General features: G+C 35.7%; 4 protein-coding genes across 4 annotated transcripts; 1 reads left to right on the plus strand and 3 right to left on the minus strand.

Moving 5' to 3' along the window:
* Positions 1-729: 729 nt before the first annotated feature.
* On the plus strand, positions 730-7,374 carry LOC120010622 (metal tolerance protein C4). The gene is made up of 13 exons (XM_038861404.1): positions 730-1,342; positions 1,466-1,520; positions 2,553-2,685; positions 2,809-2,864; positions 3,226-3,340; positions 3,486-3,543; positions 3,653-3,771; positions 4,972-5,091; positions 5,987-6,088; positions 6,169-6,241; positions 6,613-6,680; positions 6,972-7,032; positions 7,112-7,374. The coding sequence occupies exons 1-13, from the start codon at positions 1,051-1,053 to the stop codon at positions 7,234-7,236; spliced, it is 1,377 nt and encodes a 458-aa protein (XP_038717332.1). The 5' UTR covers positions 730-1,050; the 3' UTR covers positions 7,237-7,374.
* Positions 7,375-7,717: 343 nt separating this feature from the next.
* Positions 7,718-18,739, minus strand: LOC120010621 (mannosyl-oligosaccharide 1,2-alpha-mannosidase MNS1-like). Its single transcript, XM_038861403.1, has 14 exons — positions 18,282-18,739; positions 17,249-17,296; positions 16,623-16,802; positions 15,377-15,489; positions 14,737-14,802; positions 14,406-14,577; positions 12,252-12,341; positions 11,886-12,010; positions 11,685-11,750; positions 11,374-11,482; positions 11,187-11,285; positions 8,920-9,000; positions 8,673-8,843; positions 7,718-8,281 (listed from the first exon to the last, which is right to left on the minus strand). The coding sequence occupies exons 1-14, from the start codon at positions 18,441-18,443 to the stop codon at positions 8,042-8,044; spliced, it is 1,722 nt and encodes a 573-aa protein (XP_038717331.1). The 5' UTR covers positions 18,444-18,739; the 3' UTR covers positions 7,718-8,041.
* Positions 18,740-19,604: 865 nt separating this feature from the next.
* LOC120010148 lies at positions 19,605-20,278 on the minus strand. Its single transcript, XM_038860857.1, has 2 exons — positions 20,100-20,278; positions 19,605-19,792 (listed from the first exon to the last, which is right to left on the minus strand). Exons 1-2 carry the CDS (start codon positions 20,259-20,261, stop codon positions 19,616-19,618), a joined length of 339 nt encoding a protein of 112 aa, XP_038716785.1. The 5' UTR covers positions 20,262-20,278; the 3' UTR covers positions 19,605-19,615.
* Positions 20,279-20,530: 252 nt separating this feature from the next.
* Positions 20,531-21,367, minus strand: LOC120010448. The gene is made up of 3 exons (XM_038861249.1): positions 21,228-21,367; positions 20,636-21,119; positions 20,531-20,536 (listed from the first exon to the last, which is right to left on the minus strand). The coding sequence occupies exons 1-3, from the start codon at positions 21,365-21,367 to the stop codon at positions 20,531-20,533; spliced, it is 630 nt and encodes a 209-aa protein (XP_038717177.1).
* Between the last annotated feature and the right edge of the window lie 4,727 nt (positions 21,368-26,094).

The following is a 26,094-nucleotide window of genomic DNA, read 5'->3' on the forward strand; positions in this document are numbered from 1 at the left end:
CTGAGGTTAGTATCTTACTGGCTTAGTTTTCTGCCTAACATATACTCGATTTTAATTTGGTATTACACGAAAAATTTTGCATTTTGGTACATACCTGTGGCCGGCTTGGGTTTTTGGTGAAACTCTGTTTAATTGGGTGACATTGTGGATGAAGTCTTGGGTTTTTGGTGGTGCTTGCGTGCAGGTGGTCGGACATTATGTGTGTTCCAGTATTCTTAATTTTGTAGTCGAGCATAATTATTGTGTGGGTCGAGCATTAGTCGAGCAGTTTTATTGAGGTCGGGCATTATGTGTGTTCCAGTATTCTTAACTTTGTAGTCGAGCATGTATGTTCTGTAGTCGAGCATAATTATTGTGTAGGTCGAGCATTAGTCGAACAGTTTTATTTAGGGTCGGGCATTATGTGTGTTCCAACTTATCAAAATGAAACACATTTTAACGTTTCTAACTTAAAAATGTTATGGAATGTGATCCATCCAATGTTATATAGAAAGTGACCCATCTTTCGGTGATAAAATGTTATATTTACCAGGACAAGCAATTTAACCATATACATACTATTCCTATTTTATTCCACACATGACCTTTATCCCATTTTCTAAATTTCTATTAGCTTACTATTCTCAATTTCCATACCATTCTCTCTTTTTATTTTCATACAAAAAAATAAAATAGAGAAATGATAGAAATGTCAAAAACCTTTAAAAAAATAAAAAAAAAAAACCTGAAAACTCAACAAGCGGGTCCTCTCTCGCGGTCTGCAATTGGGGGAAGGGATATGCCGCAAGGCCCGCAACCGGGACTGCATCTTTGAGCTCTCTCCCTGCCCTCCATCACTATCTATTCACACAAACCCCAATTTTTCTTTCACTCTGTAACTTCTTGTCTACAGAACCCTTTAAACCCTTCTTTTATGGGTTTACAGTGATCATTGATTTTGATACCACACAGACTGCATTCAAAATTTGAACTTTTTCTTCGCATTTTTACTCAAGGAGGAAGTGAAACCAGAATCCAAAGCCGAGAAGAGCACTCTAAAAGTGGGTGTTAATGCAAACATCATATCGGTTCCTCTCTCGCCTTCACCACTCGCAGAATTACACTTCCAGTTGTAAACCATCTTCTTTTCCGTCAACGAGCAATCATGTTCTCACTAAGTTTCTTTGGCTAATACAAGACAAGGAAAATGAAGATAGTAACCCTTTCCAGCCCAGTTTTAGGCAAGCATATCGTGCTTTTCACTTTGCTGCTTCAGTACAATCCCCATGTTTTTCCTCCAAACGTTCGGTTTCATCGGATATCAATCAAATTCAACATTCTCATCAGTATCTATTACATCGTAGTAAGTTTATCTGCTTCTATTTTTATTTTTATTTTTTATTTTTTCTTGGGTTTTTGTGTTGATTGTATACTGTAGGAATAAATGATCCATAGGCTAATTATTGTGAGATATCTGTTGTTGCAGATTTTCTCACTAGGGCTAAACAACTACAGAAGATTGAAATCAATGATCAGCACAGGTGCATTTCGTGGTTCTTTGTTAGAATTGCAACACACTCACTTTGAAATTATGGGGCAATTTACTTTTTTTTAATATCAATGCTACTGAGAGTTGATTATGCTGAAGATTACAGAGCTTGTGATACCTGAGTTTTTCTTTGGCATATATATGGAAAAGAGATTGGATTTGGGGCATTGCATAAACACTTGGGCAAAATATCATGTGCTGTGATATGTTGCGCTTCTTACTGTGGCTTGTTAAAAGAGCTTCCAGCTGGTTACTGTTTTCAACAACTACAAGAAAAGCCTTGGCTTATTTATTCTATGAGAGACACAAAACCATTACCGTGACACTTGACAATTTTGTTGGTCCGCTGGTTTACTATCCCATTAAGATATTGACAGCACCCAAAATAATCGTAGCAGTGCAGCTATCGCAAGTTCAAATTGTGGAAGCAGTGTCTCTGCAATTCAGGATAGGGCTGTGTATTCTCTCCCTTTCTAGGCTCCCGACACTAGCCTTATTCAATTGTTTATCTGCCTATTATCCCTTGGATCTTAAAAACTTAAACAAAAAAAATCTTTTGGAATTGTTTGGGAGAGTTCCAATTCTCGTTAGTTTAGGTTTTGAATGAAAGTAGTATAAGACTGGGAGAGTAGGAAAAAAAAATTAACAGTATTTGCTACAGTATAGAAGTCTACTTCATTTGTTGTATGTTCTGTGCAAACAAATGTATGTCACATATAATTGAAGAAAAGACTTCGATGACTATTAAGAGGCAGAAATGAGTACCTATCAGCTTCCTTATGCTTATGTTCTAGATGACTATATCTAGAGCTTGATGTGTGTATGTGTCTTTATTGTTTTTCATTTCCTTTTTATGCTAACTTTTTTGTTCTAAGAACAAAGAAGTTTTGAACCAAAAAGTTGAGTTTTACAATCTTAATATTGATCTTAATAGTTTGAAATATTAAATAAAATCACCATTCTTGTTATGATTGTCATTCTTCTTCTTTTTTTCTTTTGACTTCTGCCATATTTTCTGTGCTAGTCAACGAGCAGTTACAACTGCATTGTGGTGCAACTTTCTTGTCTTTTCTCTTAAGTTTGGCGTCTGGTTAACCACATCTAGCCATGTCATGCTGGCTGAGGTTGTGCACTCACTGGCAGATTTTGCAAATCAGGTGAGATATTTGATGTTTTTCATCTGCTTTCTAGTTCAAAAAAGCCTCTAATTTCAAGTTAAATTCATTATTTTTTTTTTTACTTATTTACATTAAAAGAACTTTATTGTGTTGGTACTGCAGGTGCTTCTTGCGTATGGTTTGAGTAGCTCAAGACGTGCTCCAGATGCTATTCATCCGTGAGTTTTAAATAAGCCATCCTTAGCCATCAATAATAGTGTTCTCATCATAGGTTCCAGACACCATGCTTCGGATTCAGATTTAGGTTTTTGTGCTATATATAGGAAAGATCCTCCTCAGGTGTCTTTTTGGTGAATTTTTTCCCAATTTAGTCCAAATGGAAACATGAATCAATCATCCCGAGATTTGTTTGTATATTGAACTCGGCTGTTTTTCAGTCACTTGTAAAAGAGATACTGTTAGTAATTACATTAGTTTCAACTCTTCAGTTGCAACTGAAATTAATTTGGCAGAAGGTAGCCCTTTGATATTCTTAAACGTTTTATGATATTCATAAAATGATTCTTTTATGTTTTACAGTTATGGCTATTCCAAGGAAAGATTTGTCTGGTCCTTGATATCTGCTGTTGGAATCTTTTGTCTTGGCTCTGGTGCTACAATTGTTCATGGAGTTCAGAACTTGTGGACTTCAATGGTAATGGAATGTTTCCTCAAAGGGGAATTAATTGTTAAGACCCCAATCTAGTTCAATTTTTTAATTTTTGATACTTGATTCATAGCTGTTACCATGTTAAAATGTAACTGAGATTTCTTTTGCTTGCACTTTTTTTTTTCATCAGCCCCCTGAAAATATGCAATATGCAGCTTTGGTGATTGGTGGCTCATTTATTATTGAAGGTATACTCATTGGAGAGTGATTTTGAGCTAATGGTTTCGCCCAAGCATGTAATGGGTTTAGATTTTTCTGGTAGCGTTTCCCTTATGAAGTAGTTTGTGTTTTCATTAGGGGCTTCTCTTCTTGTTGCCATACAAGCTGTGAAGAAAGGTGCAGCTGCGGAGGGAATGAAAATCAGAGACTATGTATGGCGTGGTCATGATCCTACATCTGTTGCAGTCATGACAGAGGTAATGTCTTATAAATAATGGAACTGGCTGCACTTGTTTCAATTAATGGTTGGAGAATTGTTTCAATTGCACTTCAATTTAAGTGTTCTGCAGTGGTGGAGTCCAACTAGTAACTGGAAAAAATAACAAACAGAAGGAAAAAGGTGAGGTGGAAAACACTAGATCTTGGCCTCTTTAGAACGTAGATTATTTAGAGCTTGTTGGGCATCATTGTGATTTTGCGTTTTTTGTTTATTTTTAAGGAAAAAAAGCATAGAACATGTTTGGTAAAAGACATTTTTTTAGAAGGCTAAAAATCCAGTAACACCCCCTGTGTTTTTTACTTAAACTAGACACACCCCACTACATTTTCAATTTTTAGCGAGACACTCCTTGTGTTTTCACAAAAATCCTTATGCCGCTTCTATTGGTATCTCTATCAACGATCTAAGTCTTTTGATGACTTCCGTTTTCTATACCAAAAAGTCCTATTTTACCTTCCATCGTTTTGCAGAATGCCAGATTAAATTTGATTCCCTCTTTCTACAAATTCTTGACCCCAAATCGATAGTTCTCAGCTTCTCGTCAACTGAAAAGACGCTTGGTCTTTTATTAGAACATCACATTCGTGGGTTTGCGTGAACTATAGGAGGATGACAAATTTGAGAGAAAGAGATACTTACAGAGGTCCTAATGCAGGGACAAAATTAAGGATACTGGTGCAATCTTAATTGCAAGACTGACATAAGTGGTGTATTGGTTTATTTGTGAAAACTCAGGGTGTTTTTGTCCTAATTGAAAACATAGGGTGTGTCTGGTTTAGGTAGAAAACACAAGGGACAAGTCCAAGTCTAGTCTTTGGGCATATGAGCTGCAGACATTGTGATTTGTGAATTAATTCGAGCTTTGCTCCTCTAATCTAGCAGTGGACTGGGAATTTGGTGAATCCTTTTGATTAAGAATGCCGGACCAGAAAAGCAGGTTTTGTTCATTGCTTAACTGTCCGAATTGCCTATCTGCTCCCATTCTGTTGACTACACTCTACAGTGTCTGGTTGGGTTTTGGTGAATTTGTTAGTTAAAGATGCAATACATTTGCATAGTATATTATTTGCAGCTATGTTTTTCTTTTACTTCTATAGTTATGCATATTCATACATGTTTGCCTTTATGTTTATAAATGACTTTCCATGTCTTTTAATTTGCTGGCCTGAATATGCAGGATGGTGCTGCAGTAACTGGACTTGTCATTGCTGCAGCATCACTGGTTGCTGTCAATACCACAGGGAACGCAATATACGATCCTATAGGCTCCATTGTAGTTGGCAACCTACTTGGAATGGTTTGTAGTTGGTGTCACCTATCAAGTTTAATAGCAGTAATTAAATTTTTGAGGTTACTGTATTGTCCTCACAACATGACAACGCTAATGTTATAAATGTCAACCCAATGTGTCTTCTGACTAAGATGTGTTGGCAACTGGAAGTTGTGAAGTTCTTTTCTTTTAAAATATGGCATGGTTAACTTGTGGTTTTGCTTATCCCTGCATTTGATCATAGAGTTTCTGTATTCACAAGATATCCTGTGTGTCCTATGTGAAAAAGTTTAAGAAAATTCAAGTATCAGATGTTAAGAAGAGAATATGGAGGTTAGCAAATACATGGAAGAAAGAAATAAAGGTCATTGATGGTATAGGGTTAGTGTATAGAGTAGTTTTATACTGGAGTAAATGGTAAAAGAATCTCATTGTTGGGACTCCAAAATACTCCTCATTGTGGATTACTGTAGCTGATCCTGAAATATTTGGGAAGAAGGGTTTTATATTGATATTGATGACCTATTTTGTTTGCTAATAAGATTGCAGTTTTACTTTTTAGAAGTCTTATTGGTTTCATTTTCATATGCCTTTTGGAGGTCTAGAAGAACCAAACTCGTGTTGCTAAGTTTTCTTTCCTCTCTCCTGGTAACTTAAATACTCCAAAATATGTAGGTCCTGATACATATTTGTCACAATCAGAAATTTCGAATATTTAATTAACATTTTTCTCATAGATGGGTATGCGCAAACTGCTATTTTATTTAGTTTGAAGGTTTTATAACAGTAAAAATATTGAGGTTAGATATGACTTATTTGGCATAATTAATTTTCATTTGTGTTACTTTTGAGGGAGATCTAGTGTTATCAATAGAATAAAAAACTATCTACTGAATAAATTGAGACACATTGAGATTTTCAGGTGGCTATATTTCTCATTCAACGGAATCGGCATGCTCTAATTGGAAGGGCTATGGATGACCATGATACACAGAAGGTTCTTCGTTTCTTGAAAAGTGACCCGGTACAACTCTCAAGAGCAATCTGATCTCAATGGTTGGCATTATGCTCATGAATTTGAAAAGCATGTACTTTCTCTTTTAGGTTGTAGATGCTGTATATGATTGCAAGAGTGAGGTGATTGGACCTGGATTCTTCCGATTTAAGGCGGAAATAGGTGAGATTTTCTGGTTGCTTTTTATTATTGTTTGCTCCTCTGAAGTTTCAAATGTTATTTGCTTGTAGAATCTTTACTGGGTCAATGTAGTATTTCGTTGCAGATCCGGTATATTTAATAACCGTAAAATTGATAGAGTTTGACAAGAATATACATGAATGAAATAAAATGTTGAAATTTTTTATGTTATGATTGATGTATTTGAAACAGTTGCATGGACACGAGCATGCTGGTTTGGAACTTTTGTCCAAAGGATTCTTGAGAGTCGAACTCACTATGCGTTGGACGTTATTAGTCTGTGATCATATTTCAACTAATTATTTTTTACTGGATATTAGCATAACCTCCTGTTGTGTACTTGTATGTGGCAGATTTTAATGGAGAGGTGGTGGTACAAAATTATCTAAACAGAACTGGGCGTGATGAGTGGTCCAGACAGGTAATCATATATAATATATTTTTATCAGGTTTAATGATTTTTTATGACGTATCTATAAATTTTCATCATTATTGTTTATTTACATTAATTTTAAAGTTGTTTTCTATTACTTTTTAAACTTTTTGTACAAAAAGATTCGAAGTTGGAAAAGATTAATTATGCCTTGCCTTACGGAGATTGGAGAGTAGAATGTTTCCCTATTATTTTCTTCTCTTTAAAAAATTTGTATTTCAAGTTTTTTCCATTGACTCTAATTGTCTCCCCTCATGACTAATCGAAATCATATACAAGTTTCGTGAAGCTGCAAAGGAGAAGGATGATGCCGCGCTTCTAAATGTTATGTCAGACTATGGTATGAACTGTGATTTTATTTTGCCATGTTGATCTGTACTTGTGGTTGCAACACTCAGAGAGATGCACTTCTGTAACAGGTGAGGAAGTGGTCACCGCTTTAGGAAGTGAGGTTGATAGGCTGGAAAAAGAGATTCAGGAGCTTGTTCCTGGCATACGGCACGTTGATATTGAGGCACACAATCCAGCAGGCCTCTCACCTTGATTTACATTTTGCAAGCATTAGCAAAAGCATTGTCTTATGCATTGTCATAGGTTCAAACTGTAGTAACTGAAAATTTGAGTGGAATGCCAAAGCGGGATTGTCAGATTCTTGCCTAAAACCAGGACTGGATTTTTTTTTGTGTACAGTGGGACCTGCAGGCACTCCCCTTTGGACGCGCATTAGATAAACCCATTAGGCCTGCGTACTAGTCCACAAATTACGCATACCAGGCAAGTTCATGAAAATCTTGTGTGAGCTCATACTTTTGGTGGAAGAGTATTACTAACATGTAACTTATCACTAGGTCAATACCATCATTGATGTGGAAATGTTGATAGCATGATCATAAATTTGTAAAAGAAACAAACAATTGTTCGAGGGTGTATAGACATTCAATTGAGAATTTGAACGTAATGCGTGGAAATTTTGAGTGAAATTTTCATAGGGTGTACCATCTATGCCACATTATCACAAGTGCGAATTCTAGAAAGCTGAGAAATTTATTGGAAAATACATATCCATCCAAAAAATGTACGTATCTCATAAGAGGCCATACACTAATCGGAGAGTTTCTTTCCTACAAGACAATAATAAGCATTATGGGATGAACTATGTTTTAATTTTACATATACCATCTAAGTGCATGACTTTCCCTTGGTGTAAAACAGTTTTACCCTAAACCCAGAAGGAAGAAATTTTCTAAAGCTGCATTGTTCTATAACAGAAGCCTCAAGTTCCTCTATTCGCCGACTAGAGCCTAGAATCATAAAAGTGATCAAGTAAAAAGCCAAGTAAATCTTACGGATCACCCAGGACGACCTTCCTTCCTGCCACGTGTCTTAATCTTTTCTTTATGTTGCCCGTCAGATCTTCCCGAATTTTCTCCATCACTCCGAGCCACGATTCTTAGAGGGTGGGCCTCTGTGTTGAAAACCCACTCATCCAAGGAAATGACTGAAGGTGGTGAGAATAGAAGATAGAGATATTTTAAAGTCTCAGCAAGAAAGAAACTCTGCATCATATTGTCTTTGGCGCCACTATTAACCTGCAAGAAAACCAGTAGTCAGCACTTGGAGAAAGCTACATGGGAACAATTTAAATACAGTACCACACCTACTGGAAGTACTATTTGCGATCTTCTTTCAGACAAAATAACTCGGAAAATTCAAAACAGAGTCGGCTGGGTTAGATGCAACAATGAGGATCAGATGCATATGCATAACCCCAAATGTGTCATTCCAAACTAACAAAGTACAAGCAATCAAAATGATGGCCAAGATAACATTTCCATAACCATTACATTTTCCATGATTTCAACATTCACGTCTCAGAATCCGACAATATGAAGTCAGCCCACAGGAATGCCTAAAAATTCATATTGGTAACACGAAAAAAAAAAGTGGTGATGGTTTTGTGAGGGTTTAAGAAGTGCTTACATCTCTCAGTCCAACATATCCCGACTCTATACGGGAGTTCTTTTCAAAGGCTTGGAATATATTCCAACCCCACTCTTGATATGTCTTGTTCCCAGTGAAACGCCACAGATAAAAGAGCGATTCAACCGTCTCTGGTCTCAATATGTTCCATGATGTACCCACATTCATGTCCTGGAAACGTTGTGTAAAACCAGACTCAGGCAACCAGATATATACATGGAAAATCACAACAATAGGGATACCTGACCTGCCCAGCACGAAAAAAATAATTCTCTCCAGCCAATTTTGTTGGTGTTGACTGGTAGAAGTTGTAACAAGTCCAAGCAAGCTGCAAATGAAGGAAAAGGAGCCTGTCAACATTATAAAATAACAACTGCCAAGAAATTGCTCAAAATAAAGAAGTGCCAATTCCTACAATAGGCTTCATGAGTTCATGAGTCATGACAATCAAGCAAATGACAGAAACACTTCTAAATATAACTCCCAGTTCTTGATGAATTAACGAAAAAAGGATGAATATGAAATATCAAAATCAACATAATCTTAACATAAATTTACAAGAACATGTTACAAATGAAAGCATCAAGGCTAGCAAATATTCCCCTCAAAGAGTAAACATATGTGATATAAATTGCACTACCTTGAGAATGTGTTCCATGACATAAACTCAAAGGGGAGAAGCACACGTACAACACATTATTTATAGCAATAGTCCCCTCATTTTAAGCATAAGACTACAAAGATACCTTATACGAATCAGAAAACTGAAGGCATTTATAACAGAACTATAGTGTAGTCTTAGCAAAAGATCAAATCTGGTAAAATGGCAAAAAAGATTCATCTAGAGGCTTGGTGATAACAGCTTGAAGGAGGTTTTATTGAAGGGTTCAAAGTAGGCGGACAAGTGATTTACCATCTTATACTTGCTGATGACACTTGATTTTATATGGTGCGGAACTGGAACAAATCTTTTATTTGAGGTGTTTCATTCTATGCTTTGGGTGTTTAAGGGGCTTAAGGTGAATCTTGCAAAGAGCAATCTAATTCCCATTGCTTAAGGTTTCAATGTAATTATTGGCAGAGATATTGGGGTTGCAGACAAACATCATCAAAGATTCTCCTATTCCCCCCTTTAATAAGCAGCTAAGCACTAAAGAAAGGCCATACGAACCAAGCTGTAGATTCTTCTTTTTTGTTTTACCCTCCATATGTTGCTGGAGCAGAAGATCAGTATATTTAGAATTAGCCTTGCAGAGAATCCAATCGATGATATATAATAAACCCTTGTATACAAGTTATCTAAATTGAGTATTTTCCCCAGACAACTTTCCAGCAAAAGAAAGCCACCTCTGAAGGATGTTTTTGTCTCCAAACACCAGACCCAGGAAAGACAGAGTAAGGTGGATGTTTTGGCCTCCACTCTCCAAACACAAGACCCGGCGAAGCTAGAGTTCCCAAATTGAAGATTCAATGAAATAAGATGTTCGTAATAAAAGTACCCTTCATATCCCACTTTAGTAAGAGTACGATTTCAGAATTACCAATTTATAATGTCTCTTTCCTATTCCACTTTTGTAGGCTACTAGGCTGGAAAACATTTGAAAAAGTTTGGATGGGGACGAAAATTTGGAAGGAAAGAAACAAAAGAGCTTGGCAACTTGCACACCCACAAGGAGATAAAGAAAGTTGTTGCATCGATAGCTTGGTAACTTGTTTGAAAATTTGGAAGGAAAGAAACAAAAGAACTTTTGATGGCACTGACTCATATGAAAATAAAATCATTTCAATTTTTGTGTCACAATATTAGCTTTTTCACACTGAAAACAGTAAGGTCGACATTTTGAACCTCTACCCTCTGGAAGTCCTTGCTGGCATCATTTCTGCTTAACATAATATGTGGCACCCCCTTGGTGACCCTAGCTAATAAAATATTTTTCACATTCAAACTAAAAAATAAATAAATAACGGCTTCCACATCACACGAGCTGCAAATCTCCACCAGAATGCACTTCGAAAAAAAAAAGTTTTCATGCAGCTCAAAATATTCTTACAAAGAAATTCTACTTCATAGTCATTATGGAAAGAGAAGCACAAAGAAGAAGTCCGGCGCATTTTGAGCAAAAAACCAAAACAAGATATTATTGCGCTACCCAGAATTGCTGGATAGTTAGAGAGCTCAGATGTAGAAATCAATGGTACAAGCATCCATGCAAATTCTCTGAAGTATCAAGTCAGACAAAAAAGCAGCCAATTATAGTTTTTCTTTTCATGAACCAAGATCTACTTAAGAACCATATGCATGCCTGAAAACAACCAAAACACACATATACATGCATACACACCCAAGTATAGTATAGCGAATCTATCTCCAAACACCCCGAGCAACTCAGACATTAATTCTCGAAAATCTCTTCAATTGAACCATGCCCATGTGCCTGAAATCTTAAATTCACAAAGTAATGAATCCAACATCACAACAAAAAAAATTGGGACGGTTTTGATATGTTAGAATACCTCTTCAGCAAGAGAAAGGAACTTCTTAGAGTCAGCAGGCCCGTAGCCAGATGATCCTAAAGCCAGCATTCCTGGAGCAAAGCATGCCAATTCATCCATCTGCATGTAAAGAAGAAATGAAACAAGCACTTGAAACATTGAAATATCACATCACCATTAGAAAAGCAGCATTAGCTATATATCTAACCTTGTCAGTCAACACATCCCCATTTTTCTCACAAAGGTAAGTAAAAGATGATGGTGTTGTTCTCCTAACCAAGCTTAAAAGACCTTGCATTGAAGTCTCCCACATTTCTCTGCTTCAAGCATTTAAAATTGAAGTTTCATATTCCAAAAGGCAAAGTAATGTACGATTAACACAACAAATGGGGAGGCTATGAATAATTAGACCAAGAATAAAATTCTTCTAAAAAGGTAATTTATGCAGGTCATCTAGTTCCTACATGAACATGCACGAGATAGAGAGAGAGAAGATAAATATTATCATATAACTCTCACCTATAAAGTTTGACAGCTGACGTTCGGTTCCCTTGTATCCAAACTTTAAGCAAATATTCATAAAAGCTGCATTCAGTGGCATCAACAGCAGCCAAATTTAGAAGCTCCTATTTGACATTTGAGCAGTGAATCTAGACCAAGCGAAAGGTTACTAATGTAATGAAAATCCAACATATTATATAACCTTCTAGATGTATATACCTGTCACCCATGGCTCCAAATGTTATGGTTGAGCGTGATCCAGATCCTCTATAAGGATTAATATAGATGGGAAGCAAACCGTCTGCAGGGAAGGTTTTATTAAGCTCCAATATAACCTTCTCCACCTGGTATATCAGTTTGTAAACCAATCAATGAATTGATGGCAGATAAAATGACAAGTATTCTGTCATGCCAATTGCCAAAGAATAAGTTATTACACTTTCCACAAGTTAAAGATAATTGTTAAACAATTTAGTATCATATGAAACAAAGGAGGTCAATACTTGGTTCTTCGGCTCTTACTCACACAAGTACTGCAACTCCTGTTCCATGATATGCACACGTATAAGCATGAGAGAAACATACCTTCTGCTGGTACCGTGGGTCTCCTGTCCGTTGAGAAAGAGCTATAAACTCTAGCTGCTCTGTGCCAGAGTCTGCGAGAATACTGTCACCCTGGGACCAAGAAAATATGGAGACCCATAAAATCACTTTCATTGAATTTGCATGCGACTATTTGACAATGAGGCCAATCAATAGACCATGCTACAAATTGTTTCACACAAGATATATTGCTTTACCGGCAGAATTAATTACTCATATACGATATTGATAGGGTTCAAAAGAAGGTTTGGACTACCAAAAACAGGAATGCATTTTATTAATATGTTGAGTGATCTGGACTAGTTTAAGTTAACTATTCAGAAGTAACAGTATTTTCCTGTTGCTACATTTAATATATTTCCTGTTACTAATAGTTTAAGTTAACTACATTTTATTAATACATTTTCTCATGGCTTGATTTAATTTTCCTCTAGCAACAGTATTTTAATCAATTTTAATTCCAACTTTTCTCTAGCAAATACCTATGTTACGCTTCCTAAGTTACTCTTGCCTCATCGACTTGGAAGCTACTGATCACATGACAGGAACCTCAAACATAAATTATGTTTACACTTCAAAGTCAGGGAAAAGACGATTTGGCGTAGCAGTAGGTAAATTATCATCTATATTGGGAAAAAAAGGATATATTCTCTAGATTATTGTATTTATCACTTGCTTTTGTTTCGCTTACAAAACTTTCCACTAATATACTATTTGTTGGTCGTATCACTGAATATGGGGATTCTCCTATTTTCTACCCTAGCCCCAAGTTTTCTTCAGAATTTAGTGGAAGAGGAGAACAATTGCCAAAAGACTCCGCAAATTACAAGTTGGTCATAGCACTAATTCTATGAGTTATCCTGTGATTCTCTCCCCACTGTCCTCTTTTCTAGAATTTGAAGGATAGGAAAAACAATACATTACTGAAGCAGATAGTTCATATTTTTCAATTTCAATTAATCTCCCTAATAAGAAGTTATCAGCTGGAGAGACATTGAAGCTTTAAATAAATATGCCTCAATGAACTTCGTACAAGCCATCGTCTGTTAGGTCTCCCTTGTCCTAGAGAAACAATCTCCTAGTTAGCAAGAATATGTCAAGCATAACTGTGTTTCATATTCCTTTTGCAATAATAGATGCAACAATCCTTTTGCAATTCTTTCTTCTCAACGTAACAATCTACAGCTGATTTTTTAGTCGTTGCAACACCTTATAGGGGGAAAAGGGAATTGAAGAAGCATGCATACAGTGATAGAAAAGGAAACCATTCAGATAAGGAAACAGAAGGTATTTTAAAGCAAGTGGATATTGACATAATATTAACACCAATAACATGTGCCACGGCTAAGGCTTCAGCCATGAATTTTGTCCCAGAGTCTATCCAAGAGAACCTATTGCAGACCCTAAATCCTCAAGTAAAGGAATTCTTAGTTGTAATAATATAGTTCCTGAAGATAACAACCTTCCAATGGCATTCCATAAAGGTCAGGTCTTCAATTTTGAATTTGATTCTTATGCTTATTTATTTTCATCCTGTGGTGCTTTTCTCTAACACTAGCCTTTTGTTTATACTCCTCAAGTTTGGAAGGATGGTATCAAAGTTGAAGTGGATATGGCATACACTTAAGGAATTCTTTAAACAACATGATACTTCTGTTCACAATCAACTATAGGGAAGATGGCTTGATAGAGAAGTAGAACAATCATAGAGGATTGTTAATCAGGAAAGCTTCAACAATTACATATTAAAACTGCCTTTCCTCATAGAATATGGAATAAGTCCATAGAGATTCCCCTCAATTTTTGTCTCCATCAATTAAACCAGTCTCTAACGGCTAGGTTATATAGATTTTTGAGCATGACGTAAAAGATTGGGTATAGATAGAATCCTTAGCAGAGGTTCCTTGTCCTTACCTCCAGTGAAGCTTCAATGTTCGTAGTTTAATGCCTTTAACTATGCCAGGGCAAGATGGTTTATCAGGGTAAGGAGCTCAGTTTGTATACAAAGAAAGATAAAGGGGCAATGAAATTACATGTCATGGCTACTGCATCATATGTAGGAGCAAACAAACTCAGTATATCATTACTTCAAGTATGCAAGAAAGTGAAAACAGAAATTGAAAGTTGACAACCTACCCCAGTCCAGCCAGGATTATGTACATTGCCATGTGCCAAGTTAATAAAGTTAAAAGGAATTCCTGTTGGAGTGTCCCATGCAGGCAGCAATCTATTAGCAATGTCTTTAGCCTTTTCAAGGAAAACTTTGTCGCCTGAAAGGTCATATGAACTAAGAAGTCCACCTACAACTCTGGAGGTCATTAAGAAGGGCAGCAAATATCAGTAAATTGAAGGAACTCTTCTATTTCTCACCCTATGTTAATCCATGAAATTTTTCCAACAAGTCAGAGTCCATAACACTCATATACAAAATAAATTCAACGAACATATTTAAACCTGATAACGCAACCTTATGGTCGTCTCAAAAACACTCGCATCATGGTCCTTGTTAAAATTCAATGAATTTGCAACCCACCTGCAAAAGAATAGCATAGCAATATCACACAGAATCCAATCATAAATATGGAGTAAAGAAAGATTTCAAACCAATTACCATGTTTGATAACCTTTTTTTTTGGAAAGGCAAATGATACTATAGTTGATAACTTGGGGAAAAGCAAAGTGAACGAATGGAAATAAAGAAAAGAACACTCAATGGATATTAGTGGTTAACGTAGAGAATAAAAAAAAAAGCAGAAACTAGAGACTTCTCAATATTGATGTGGATTCAGAAGAGAAGTGGTATAAGCTAAATGGTCAATGGAGAAAGGTTTATCATGGGAACAATATAATATTGACAATAACAGTCAGAAGTCAGTTATTTTCCTGGTCTTTTACTCAAAATTCAAATGAATTCAGCAGCTATTTCGTCCTCCAACCATAATTCTACTCTTACAACTTTTGGATATGGGCTAGTGATGAGCAGAATCAAGAGATGGATGCAGTATAAAAATGAGAGGCCCGTTTTCAAAAATAAAAAATAAAAAAACAACAAAGAGAGAAGAACTCACGAACACAAAACACTGAGACGACAAATCAGTTAAACTCACTCTCTAGCTCTTTGGAACTCCTCCTTGAGACCCATTATATATAATGTATCAAGAGCATCTACAAGAGTTGCTCCAAGACCGCCAAAGCTATTCACGCCACTCCTTGACTGTGGCTGGAAACCAAAAAGAAATAGCATATTGACTGTATACCATCTCGAGAGAGGAGGAAAAAAAATATAAATGATTTGAACGCAAATAAGGAAGAATAACATGGCTCTAGAAACTGCTCATAAAAATCTAGTCCAGAATATTGAGAAACATAATACAAAAAAGGATATGAAGTGCAAAATCCACTTCTCACACTAACATCAATCAATTGACTTACACACATGTAGAAGTCCACCAGAGATATTAGTATATTAATATTAAAGAAAATACTTAATTTGTTGCTTAAAATCATTTGAAGATAGAAGAGACAATGAGAAAAAAACGTTTACATAATATTTCATAAATGGAGGAAGATAGAGGTTGATCCAAATTAAGTGGCTATAAATGAGCATCTAAATTATGACAACCCATTTTCACCTTGGCTGTACCTATCACCCAATCCTGCTCCTAGATTTTTGACTGCACGGGCATGCTTCTTTTCTTTAACTAGTGAAATATAATTAATTGAACCAGAATGACAAAAGCACCTTCCAGCATTGTCACACAGGGCATCAAGCGAGAATAACGTTGAAAGCATATTAACCACATGCAAAGGAATGGTAAACCATGCATGAACACAGTGTCAAGATCATAAAACCATGTCCAGTTCTTGGTGATTAAAAATAAGATAACTGAAATTCATGGGGAGTATGCATCAAGCACATGATGCAAATAAGTAAAGCATCATTACTCTAAACCTTTGAGAAATTGATAACTTCAAGATGTTGAACTTAGATCCACAAAATTTGATGCTAATCTTCAAAATGTAAATTCAATCATGCAGTGAGCTCTTCAACCCAGAGAAAAAGCTTCCAATAATTTTTTAGTCACATAGAGCTTTGATTTTGAACTTTCACAAATCAACTCTTCAATTTCAAACTTCCACAAAGGCACAAACCATCATTCCCGAATGATCAAACATTTGCAACTGGCATTTTCAAATTAAATACAATGCATATGTTGGCACAAGAAGTTCATAGTGCACAGGTAGAAATGTCCACGACAAACTGCGTCCTGACTCGTCAGTTGTAAGACAGAAAAACTAGATAGGAGCACTGATACTGCAATATCTAACTCTGCCAAAGAAATATTTTCATACCTGAAGTTCATCTTGGCCCCACGCATACTTCTCATACGAACTCCAAGCATGAAGCATGGCCTCTTTTACTTTTTCTCTTCGCTGAACATCAATAGGATCATCTGGAACAACCTTCTCAGCTCGTTCACCTATGTTGACCCTTCCAGATTCATCCCCATGAACAATCTTCAACTCTTCAAACTGTAAGAGCCGAAACAAGAAGTCACTCCGTTAACTTTTTAACTCCAAGAGAGCCGGCTACAAGATGCACTTAAAAGAACCATGCTTCACATTGGGAAGGACAATCATAGATTACCCAAATGAGACTGTGAATAAAATTTGGGGGATTGTTTCTAGCAGTAACTTTGGAGAAGGTAAGTATTTTAACAAAAATTCAATAAGGTCGAGTGCCATTGACTTTTAATAAATATTGATTGTTCTACATGGAAAGCAATTCTAGGTTCTTCAAAGTTAGTGGCCCATGGTTAATACTTAGTAGTAGAATCAAAACATATAAAAGATTACAGGAAAAAATGCTTGTATGAGTAACCGTAAAAAACAATTCCTGCTTTTTCTTTTGGTTAAACAGAAGGATCTAAAAACATATAAAAGAAGGAACATTTGAGCACAAACGAGGGGATTCTTACCTTATTTTGCAATCTGTTCAGCTCTTCATTTAACTTGGAAACTTCCAGCTGCAGGCAATAAATTTGTTACGTCCATGCACTATTGGAACCAAAAAACTTCATACATAAAACACATGATAAATCAATTCTTACACACAATTACCTACCTCAAATGAGGAGATAAATGTACTTTTTATACTTCCATGAGTAGGAAAATCAGAGTAAAATACTTGGCAACTTGATGAATTTCGAGGTATTAAAAGAGTATTTTTCAACATACTAAAATAATTACAAGTTAGAGTTGATCTCATCTCCCTCCTCCCATCTTTTCTGCTCGTACTTGTTTCAAATGATATGCAGAAAGGACCAACGCTCTCCATTTTTCCGCTTCCTACTTTTCTCACGCTTCATATCCATTCGCACTTGTACTGTCTCTTGATTAAAACTAATAATGTATGGTTGGGGTCCATTTGATGCCTTTCCTCCAGCTGTTGAGTGGTATACTCCCACAAGGAATCTCAATAGGCCTACTAAGACAAATTTCCCATTGCTCATTATAGTGTTCCAGTCATTTTTTATTTGCATAAACTGATAAACTCCTGATCATTATAAACTGGATGTCTATCCTCTTCCGTTATTGACAATTTGGCACCTAGTCTGAGCTCATCAATTTACAATTCTTGCAGATTGTTCATCTCAACATCCCTCCCATCCTTTTCTCTTTCGTCATGATAAAATAATCAAATCCATTAACTCACAATCACAAGCCTCGTATAATCCTTAACAAACAAAATGATTATGCAAAAATTCAAGCAGAAGAACACAAATAAATCAATTTCCTCGGCCAAGCAAACCCAAAGACAGCATGATGAGCATTCACCTTGATTGCTTAATTGAAGGTTTTTCATATTTGACTCACATAATAAGCTCAATAGCGTAGTTGAATGAGATAGGAATTAAGATTTTCATTCTTACAATTTCCTATCCACCAAACACGGACAGATGCATAAACACAGACAAATAAGTAAACCACATGCCAAAAAGTGGGAAGTACCTCATGTTCTCTAAAAATTGTCTGGCGATCCCAGACGAACAAACTGGCACAAACAAACGCAATGAAGAGGAAAGCCAACCGTGTCGGTCTCTTGAGATAGTACGATGGATTACAGAACCTCAATTTGCTCGCCGATGACGACGATCTACTCCTCCCCATCATCAATCAATCTCCAAACAATCCCAACAAAAACAAATGCACCAAAAAGGGGGAAAAAAAAACTACAACACAATTCAGCAATCCATTTTTGTGGTTTCAAAATTTGAAGCAAGAAAACAGAAATTTGAAGAAAATAGGAGATCTTAGATAAAGTCCCGTTTCGTGTGAAACGGGATGAAGAAGAAGAAGAAGAAGTTCAAAGGGAATTCAAAGCAAGCATTGTTTCGTTGGTTGGTTGGCTGTGGGCTTTGTGGGGGGTCGTAAGTCGTACCCTGTTACGAGTCAATGTTCGGGTCAACCGCATCTAATCTATATATATATATAATAATCGGTGCAAACGCATTCTATTGCCCCCTCAGGCACGGCAGGGCGCAAATTTATAGGTGCGATGAGCTGGGATGAGATCTGCTGTCAAAAAGGGGGTTAGATCATGCATGATTCATAGAATCTAATCGCTGTTAAGATAGTACCAACCTTATCAAGACAATCTTGATCTCTTCGCACACAACCCTTTGAATGTGAAGGTCGGATGATGATATCATTGTTAATGGATATCTACAACCTTCTGTAGAGTATTCTGCAAGAAAAATCAGACCAGAAATCGAAACTTAACTTGGTGTATTCAGTTTTTTTTAGTGGGATTGGTGTAGGGTGTTTTCAATAATGTCCCAAGCTTTCTTTTGAGTTTTTCCTTATTTGAGACACAAGGAATTACCCTACCTTTTTTTGCAACTGGGAATTTGGATGGGGTGATAATCTCCACCCCCTCAGTGCCTATATCCATCTTATGTGGTGTTCCCACAGTAGTGGCAGCTATATCCATTGAAATAATATCGTACTTTGCACCTAGGCTAACAGTATCATCACCCTTCATAACAGCCTCCTCTATATTTTCCACAGGAACTTCCTGGGGCTCAACAAATATTACGGCCTTCCTATTTTGCAGTTGAGCATCAGTGGCATCCCCATCCCTATATTTTCCTGCATTATCAGCCTCATGCTCAATTTGACCAAAAGGATGTTGCTCTTCCTGTACGAATATCTCTTTATGTCCAACAGTCCTTGGACACTCCAAAACAACCTCTGCAATATCTTTTCCAGCAGTCCCTAGACCATCATTGGCATTCACATCCCCATCCATTATTACATGATTTACATCCCCATTCCCATCATCCTCATTTCTTGCATTTTGTTTTTTTAACAACTTCTAGAAGAGTCCCCATGAATTCTTCAACAAATTGCAACATCAAACACAATTTCACCTTCAGATCTTTATGCTTCTTGGAGTGATCCTTAAGCAAACTATCAAATATATCAATCTTGATTGTAATAGTATCCCTCAAAACATATTTCTGCAAATGAAAAATATACAAATTGGATTATTGAGTTTGTGATTGACCAGAGATGAATAATGCTCAACTAGAATAGATATCAATGCTCGACCTAAATTTGAAAATATGCTCGACCATACAAATACTAAATGCTCGACCAATTCATATAATGCTCAACCATATAAATACTTATTGCCCGACCAAAAGATATAATGCTCGACCATATAAAAATTAATGCTCGACCATAAGATACAATACTCGACCAAAAAAAATTAATGCTTGACCAAACACAACTAAGTGTTCAATCAATAAAAAATCATATTACTACCTCTGTAACAGGTGGAATATCCCTATGTGTTTGAACTTCCTCTTCCTCTTCCTCTTCAATCTCATCTATAACAACCTTTGGCTTTTTTTTATCTTTGCCAACCATTGTTCCTACAACATTTTTTAGTACATTGGAAGCCTTTATGCAATATTCTTGTGCCATCTCCAACTGGGTTGGGATAAGTCGACTATGTACTTGAAGCTGTGAAAGGTACACATAGTAACCATTAGTTTCTATAAAATAGACAATCTCACAAAATTTAAATTAATACACACAGATGGATGTGATACCTGCTTCCTTCTAAAAACACTTAGGATGAGTTCTGTTGAGTCAGCAGTGATTGATGTACTCCAGTTCAATATCCTTGGATACAGAATTTATGGATCTTTCTGTGCGTATGTCCTCCAGATAAGGGGAATAGCTTCATAACTTCATATCTGTAAATCAAACAATGATATACAATTACATGCATTGCATATTGAGTATAAGCTATAAATCAAAACAACATTGAGATAAATGATTAGCAAATTAAATACCTGTAGAGTTAACGGGAATCCATAGAGACTGTATTGCTCCTTCTGAGTCTTGGTTGGCTTTATAGTCTTTTTTAAAAAAATTTGAACACGTCCTTTCATTGCTCCTACAAGTGACTTGGAGGTACGTGCATAACTGACAAATCCCCATGGATACTTGTTAAAGTTATCCAAGTTTTCAACCAATTGGAGATATGTCACATCAGAAATGTTCCTACTACGCTCCCTACCAGGCAACACAAACTCCACAAAATAAACAAGAGCTAACTTGACAACGTCATCTTCATTGTCAGGCTGAGGTTTTAGACCCAAAAATGTACTCTCTAATTCAGATCTCTTAATACTATTATTCCCCTTGAAATAAGCATCCCTTAGCCTATGTGTGCTAGTATCAACAAGTGAAGAGATGGGTGGAATTCCAGTACATACTAATCCAGTAACAAGCGCAAAATCTTCAAATGAAAATGTTGCTTGCTTTCCAGCCAACCTGAAGTTGAAAGTTGTGCCAAAACTATGGTTGGAGGATTCAACCTATCTTAACAATAGCTAATGGACAAGCTGCCCGGAAAAAGTTAGACTCTTAATACGAAGATACATGCCAAAGCATGATCTACTAAAGGTCTCCAATTGATCATCATTTAACTTATCCCTGATATTACAAATAACTACATCTGGTTGAGAAAAGTTTGACACTTTTGCAGGAAAATGCTGACCCTCTGGAATAATGTAAGCCATTATAAACCTAAGATAAAAAAAATAAGTGAAATAAATAAAAGTTAATAATGCTCGACCAGTAAATATGAATGCTTGACCAATCAATATGAATGCTCGACCAGTAAATATGAAATGCTCGACCAAATCAACTAATGCTCGACTAGTCAATATGAATGCTCGACCAGTAAATATGAATGCTCGACTAGATAATAGATATGTTCGACCCCCATAACAATAAATCTCGACCACAGACCCTCAAAATGCCCGACGAAAGGCTCAAACACTCGATTACGTCGAAAAGTTCGTTTTTAGCTGTGCGAAATTGTTTTGAGCAAAGTCATGCAGTTATATGGAACCCAGCAAAATTGGTGAAATCTCACGAAACCCGTAATGACACACTACCCGTTGATGGAATCGTTTTTGAATAAATGGTAAACTTACCTTGGAGTATTCAGAACAGTTGATAGAATGCAAACCGTTGTTGTAGTTGATGCAAACTGTAGTAGTTGAGAATGAGAAAGAAATTGTGTTTGAAGAAGAAAATGAAAAAGAGGATTTCGGGAAACAGAAACGGAGGGAGAAAGAAGAGTCAAGGTTATTTTGGTCTTTACAATTATAAATTAGGTCATTTTACTTTTTTAAAAGAATCGGGTCATTTTTACGGTGTTGTTAGTAAACCGGGTCATTTTTGCTAATTTCCCAAGCTTCAATACAAGGCCAAAAGATAAAAAGTGGAGAAAATTATGGGTAGAATTTTCTCACTTGTTCGGCTATGGGCTAAGAAAATTTTGGGATATTAGGAAACACTTCGAGAAAATTTTTTGGAAATTTTGGATATCTAAATTGAGAAAAAGCTTGTGTTTTTACGCCAACTAGGATTAATCCTAACCTTTAATCAAATCAAAAAAGACTTGCATAACTTTATACAAAGTGGTTTTTATACAATGTCGACGTATAAGACTCCGTATAGTATAAAATTATGATGTTTGGACGATTTTTAAAATATTCAGGATAATAAAACTTTATACAAAAGTGGTTTTTATACGATGTCGGCCGTATAATTAATTTTAAAACATCTCTAACTCGTTTTTATTTTATACGGAGCGTTTAATATAAATAATAACATGTCAAATAACAAAAAATACCCTCACTCTCACTTTAATTGAGGATAATTCAGACATATTACCACAAATCTTATACTATACAAGTCTAATATCATATTATTTTCAAACACCGGATATGATTAAATTATATATTATATTATCTTATACGAAGTTCCAAACGAAGCCTAAGTGAAACAAATTAAATACTACTAATATTTGGCTTTCTTTATTTTATGCAACTACATACACTTTTCTTTATTTTTAAGATTTTTTCTCAGCAATCTCTACTCATTTGTGGGTTAAGGTCAAGCATCCTTGCCCTGGGTCGGGGTCAAGCCTCCTACAGTCCTACCCCTACAAATACCAAGACTCTAGCTCATTTTTTAATGGGGTTGAAAAATATGATAAAAGAAGTCAGAATGAATACAAACAACATAGAGAAAGAAGATGGAGCCCTCTAAAAACTTGTTCTAATCCTTGAGTGGAGAAGGACAAATAACTTCCGTAAAGTTTTTCGAGCCACCACCGAGTAAGAGCTACCACCAAGCTGATGTCAAGTAGAAGCACCAAAGGGATTACTAAAGGAAGAAAATATTTTTGAGCAATTTTCTTTTATTTGACCAAGTCAAGTCTCCACCGTCTCCAATCAAATCAACAAGAAATCGTTACAACCTCTCAAATCAAATAAAAAAATAAGTCTCTCAAGCCTCCGAAATCAAATATGTAGAAAATATCCGTCAACCTCTCAAATCAAGTCCTTGGGATGGTGGACTTCCATGACACCAAATCAATTTAACATCTTCAAGGCATCAAATCACAAATGAGAGTACCTACAATAAAATAGGATGTAGGTTTAAATAATTATCGTGCAATCTGCTTATTAAAGTACAAAAACATATTGAACCCCACAATGATAAACACAATCAAACTTTCAAATTGAAACTGCAAGATCACTGCAGTAACTTTCACTGCATGTCCCTTAACTTACCAAATCAAATAAATTTATGTTGTGAAATCAAATCAAGCCGACGTATCAATGGCATTAAGTTCAAATAAACCCTTCATTTCGGGATAAAATCTTACTCAAGTCAAAGCGTCATCAAATTAAACTCAAGTCAAAGTGATGTCAAATTCCAAATCTAGTGAAATCAAATTAAAATCTAACACATGAGATCCTACAAAAAATAAAAGATATTTAGAGGTTTCGATACGCATCTCGTGTACCAAGACAGATAGGGTGATGCCAATTTATGATGATAACAATGCATGGGTGATTGGAAATAAAAATCCCAACCACTTACCAATATTAAAAACAAAGTCATTAAAATTCACCATAAAATTACTAGATCATATTTGAATTAGAAAATTCAAATCCTGCCCCAAGGTTTTTGGATCAAATTCCACGGAATAGGTAGGGTAGGGGTGGAAAAAAATTGGTTGTGGGTCGCACAATATTAGGTGTTTACGAAATATTTACATGTCCAAACTTTAAATTCATATTAGTTTAAATCCAAACAAGTAAACTAAATAACAACCTAACCCAAATAAGGGTTAGGACAAGTAAATCGATCAAAATTACCATATTTTGACCTAAATCTGGTTTTATTTTACTCGAATTTCGAATATATAACTTGTCCAAACTTAATTTAATCTAGGTTGGACAAATTGGATCATGCAAACATAATAGAGTTTTGTCAGGGTAAATGTGAGTGTTTTCTTTGGAGTTTGGCATATTTTTGGTGGGTGCCCAGGTAACTGAGTAGACCCCACAAAAAAAAGAAATTCTAAATCACGCCAGTCTTGTGCAACCATACATAATCGCAGATGGTCTTGTAGCAATCGCCTGCTCCAGCACCCCCTCAAATCATGCCACGTGTAACGCATGCTAACGCTCATTAAAAAAAAAGTTTTTCTTTTAAAAAGTAAAGTTTTATATATCGACATTCGACGGTCCATCATCCACACATCTTTCTCATGATGATGTTTAGTTTTTGTGGCTATGATTGGAAGTACCTGATTTAGTATTGGTCTTGATCTTACCACGTCATCACATTTTTTGAAAGGGTCCCATTTCTTGTCGATGAGTTATTTTCATGCAAGCAAACTTCCTTTACATTATTTGCCAACTCCTCAAAAGATTAATAAAGAAGAAGAACTGTAGTGAGACGAGTGGCTCACCCTTTAAGGTCGAGATAATATTTCTTTTGAATGAGCAAGTGTTTTAATTAAGACGTTTCTTTTTATGACATCGTACTCATAATTATTATTTTTTGGGACGTGTATTGAGTAAACTAATAGATCCATGCAAAGTTTACAAATTATGGGTGTCAGATAAACACACAATAGTCTTAATATACGGATTCCCCTCTAAAAGCCCTATTAGAGGGGAGAAAGAGTACTCCATTTATGTTGGATTAGTTTATCCTTCCTAATAGATGTGGGACAAAAAATTCTAACTGAAATTAATACATTTTCTAGTAAAAGATTTATAAACACGATTTGAATTTTTTCTGTCGTTTTGTGGTGGGGGCATGTTGTGGAAAGAACAGGAAGTTTCCATGAATTTATGAACTTAAAAAAAAAAAAACAAAGAACAAGAATTATGTGTCGTTTTGTGTTGTAGAAATTGGAATGTTGATGATGACGTGGTAAGAAGTAACACGTGTCAGTCTGCTGGAGGTCAGTTTTGAATTCTTGGTACATAGAGATGGGAGTTTGTGATTCTGTGTGGGTGTTAGTGGGACCTGACGTGGAATCGATCAATAAATCATCTTTCCACATGTCGAGAGAAGCAGATATTTTGGAAGAGAGTCACGGGGATAGCTACGTTTGCGGCTAACCCGACCCAGGCAAAATGCATGGATTTTTTTTTTCTTCATATTAATATATTTAATAAGAAAATATCATCTATATATTTTATATTTTTATTGGCTGATAATTTTAAATGTTAGCTCATAAAAATAAAATTTACTATCCATAAGATCAAGTCCATAAAAACGTCAATTTAACAAATAAAAAAAATAAAAATATCTTGCATCAATTAAAAATTTAAAAAACGTGAAATAAATAAGAAATTATCTATTAAATTAAATCAACGCACAAATAATCAGAAATACAAATCTAAAGTAATTTTCAAGAATTTAGAATTAACTCAAAAGACCTAGAAGGATATCCGTTTTGGGCAAATTTTAAATAAACATCTGTTAAAATTGAATTTTAATTAAATATTTGTCGGGTTCACTGACTACCTTTATTTCCAAGGTAAGGGCAGCCGGATCACAGAGAAACTTCAGGCCGACCACTCTCTCGCCATCCAAGGAGGAGTTCAGCCAACATAGTGTTCATTTTTTTTATTAACTACAGTCATGTGTGTATCTACAAGCACAATTGTGAATAACACAATATATTTAGAATATGACTAAAAATGTGAAGTATGTCCAATATTTTAAAATTAAAATATGAAATACTATTGAAAAGAGCGTTTGCTGTATCCCACTTCAAATGTTTTATCAAACGGACTCGTAAATGAAGTTCAGAAAAAAAAAAATGTTAGTCTATTATTAAAAATAAATAAAAAGTTTTAGAGTGGTGAAGAAGCATTATTTTAAAAAGAGGAGGCAAAATTAGAAATTGAGAGAGTTCGAG

This window comes from Tripterygium wilfordii, chromosome 12, assembly GCF_013401445.1.
Source record: "Tripterygium wilfordii isolate XIE 37 chromosome 12, ASM1340144v1, whole genome shotgun sequence".
Classification (NCBI taxonomy): Eukaryota; Viridiplantae; Streptophyta; class Magnoliopsida; order Celastrales; family Celastraceae; genus Tripterygium; species Tripterygium wilfordii.

Excerpts from the sequence above, each read along its gene's own strand:
- LOC120010621 (XM_038861403.1), bottom strand. The coding sequence starts at position 18,443 with ATGATGGGGAGGAGTAGATCGTCGTCATCGGCGAGCAAATTGAGGTTC. Across the intron at positions 12,342-14,405 it reads ATAATCCTGGCTGGACTGGG|GGTGACAGTATTCTCGCAGA; the intron begins GTAGGTTGTCAA and ends TCTTGGTCCCAG. Across the intron at positions 11,751-11,885 it reads TTTGGAGCCATGGGTGACAG|CTTTTATGAATATTTGCTTA; the intron begins GTATATACATCT and ends CACTGAATGCAG.
- LOC120010448 (XM_038861249.1), bottom strand. The coding sequence starts at position 21,367 with ATGGCTTACATTATTCCAGAGGGTCAGCATTTTCCTGCAAAAGTGTCA. Across the intron at positions 21,120-21,227 it reads AGTAGATCATGCTTTGGCAT|GTTGGCTGGAAAGCAAGCAA; the intron begins GTATCTTCGTAT and ends TTTCAACTTCAG.
- LOC120010622 (XM_038861404.1), top strand. The coding sequence starts at position 1,051 with ATGCAAACATCATATCGGTTCCTCTCTCGCCTTCACCACTCGCAGAAT. Across the intron at positions 5,092-5,986 it reads TTGGCAACCTACTTGGAATG|GTGGCTATATTTCTCATTCA; the intron begins GTTTGTAGTTGG and ends TGAGATTTTCAG. Across the intron at positions 6,089-6,168 it reads GTTTCTTGAAAAGTGACCCG|GTTGTAGATGCTGTATATGA; the intron begins GTACAACTCTCA and ends TTTCTCTTTTAG.
- LOC120010148 (XM_038860857.1), bottom strand. The coding sequence starts at position 20,261 with ATGGCACAAGAATATTGCATAAAGGCTTCCAATGTACTAAAAAATGTT. Across the intron at positions 19,793-20,099 it reads ATATTCCACCTGTTACAGAG|AAATATGTTTTGAGGGATAC; the intron begins GTAGTAATATGA and ends TTTCATTTGCAG.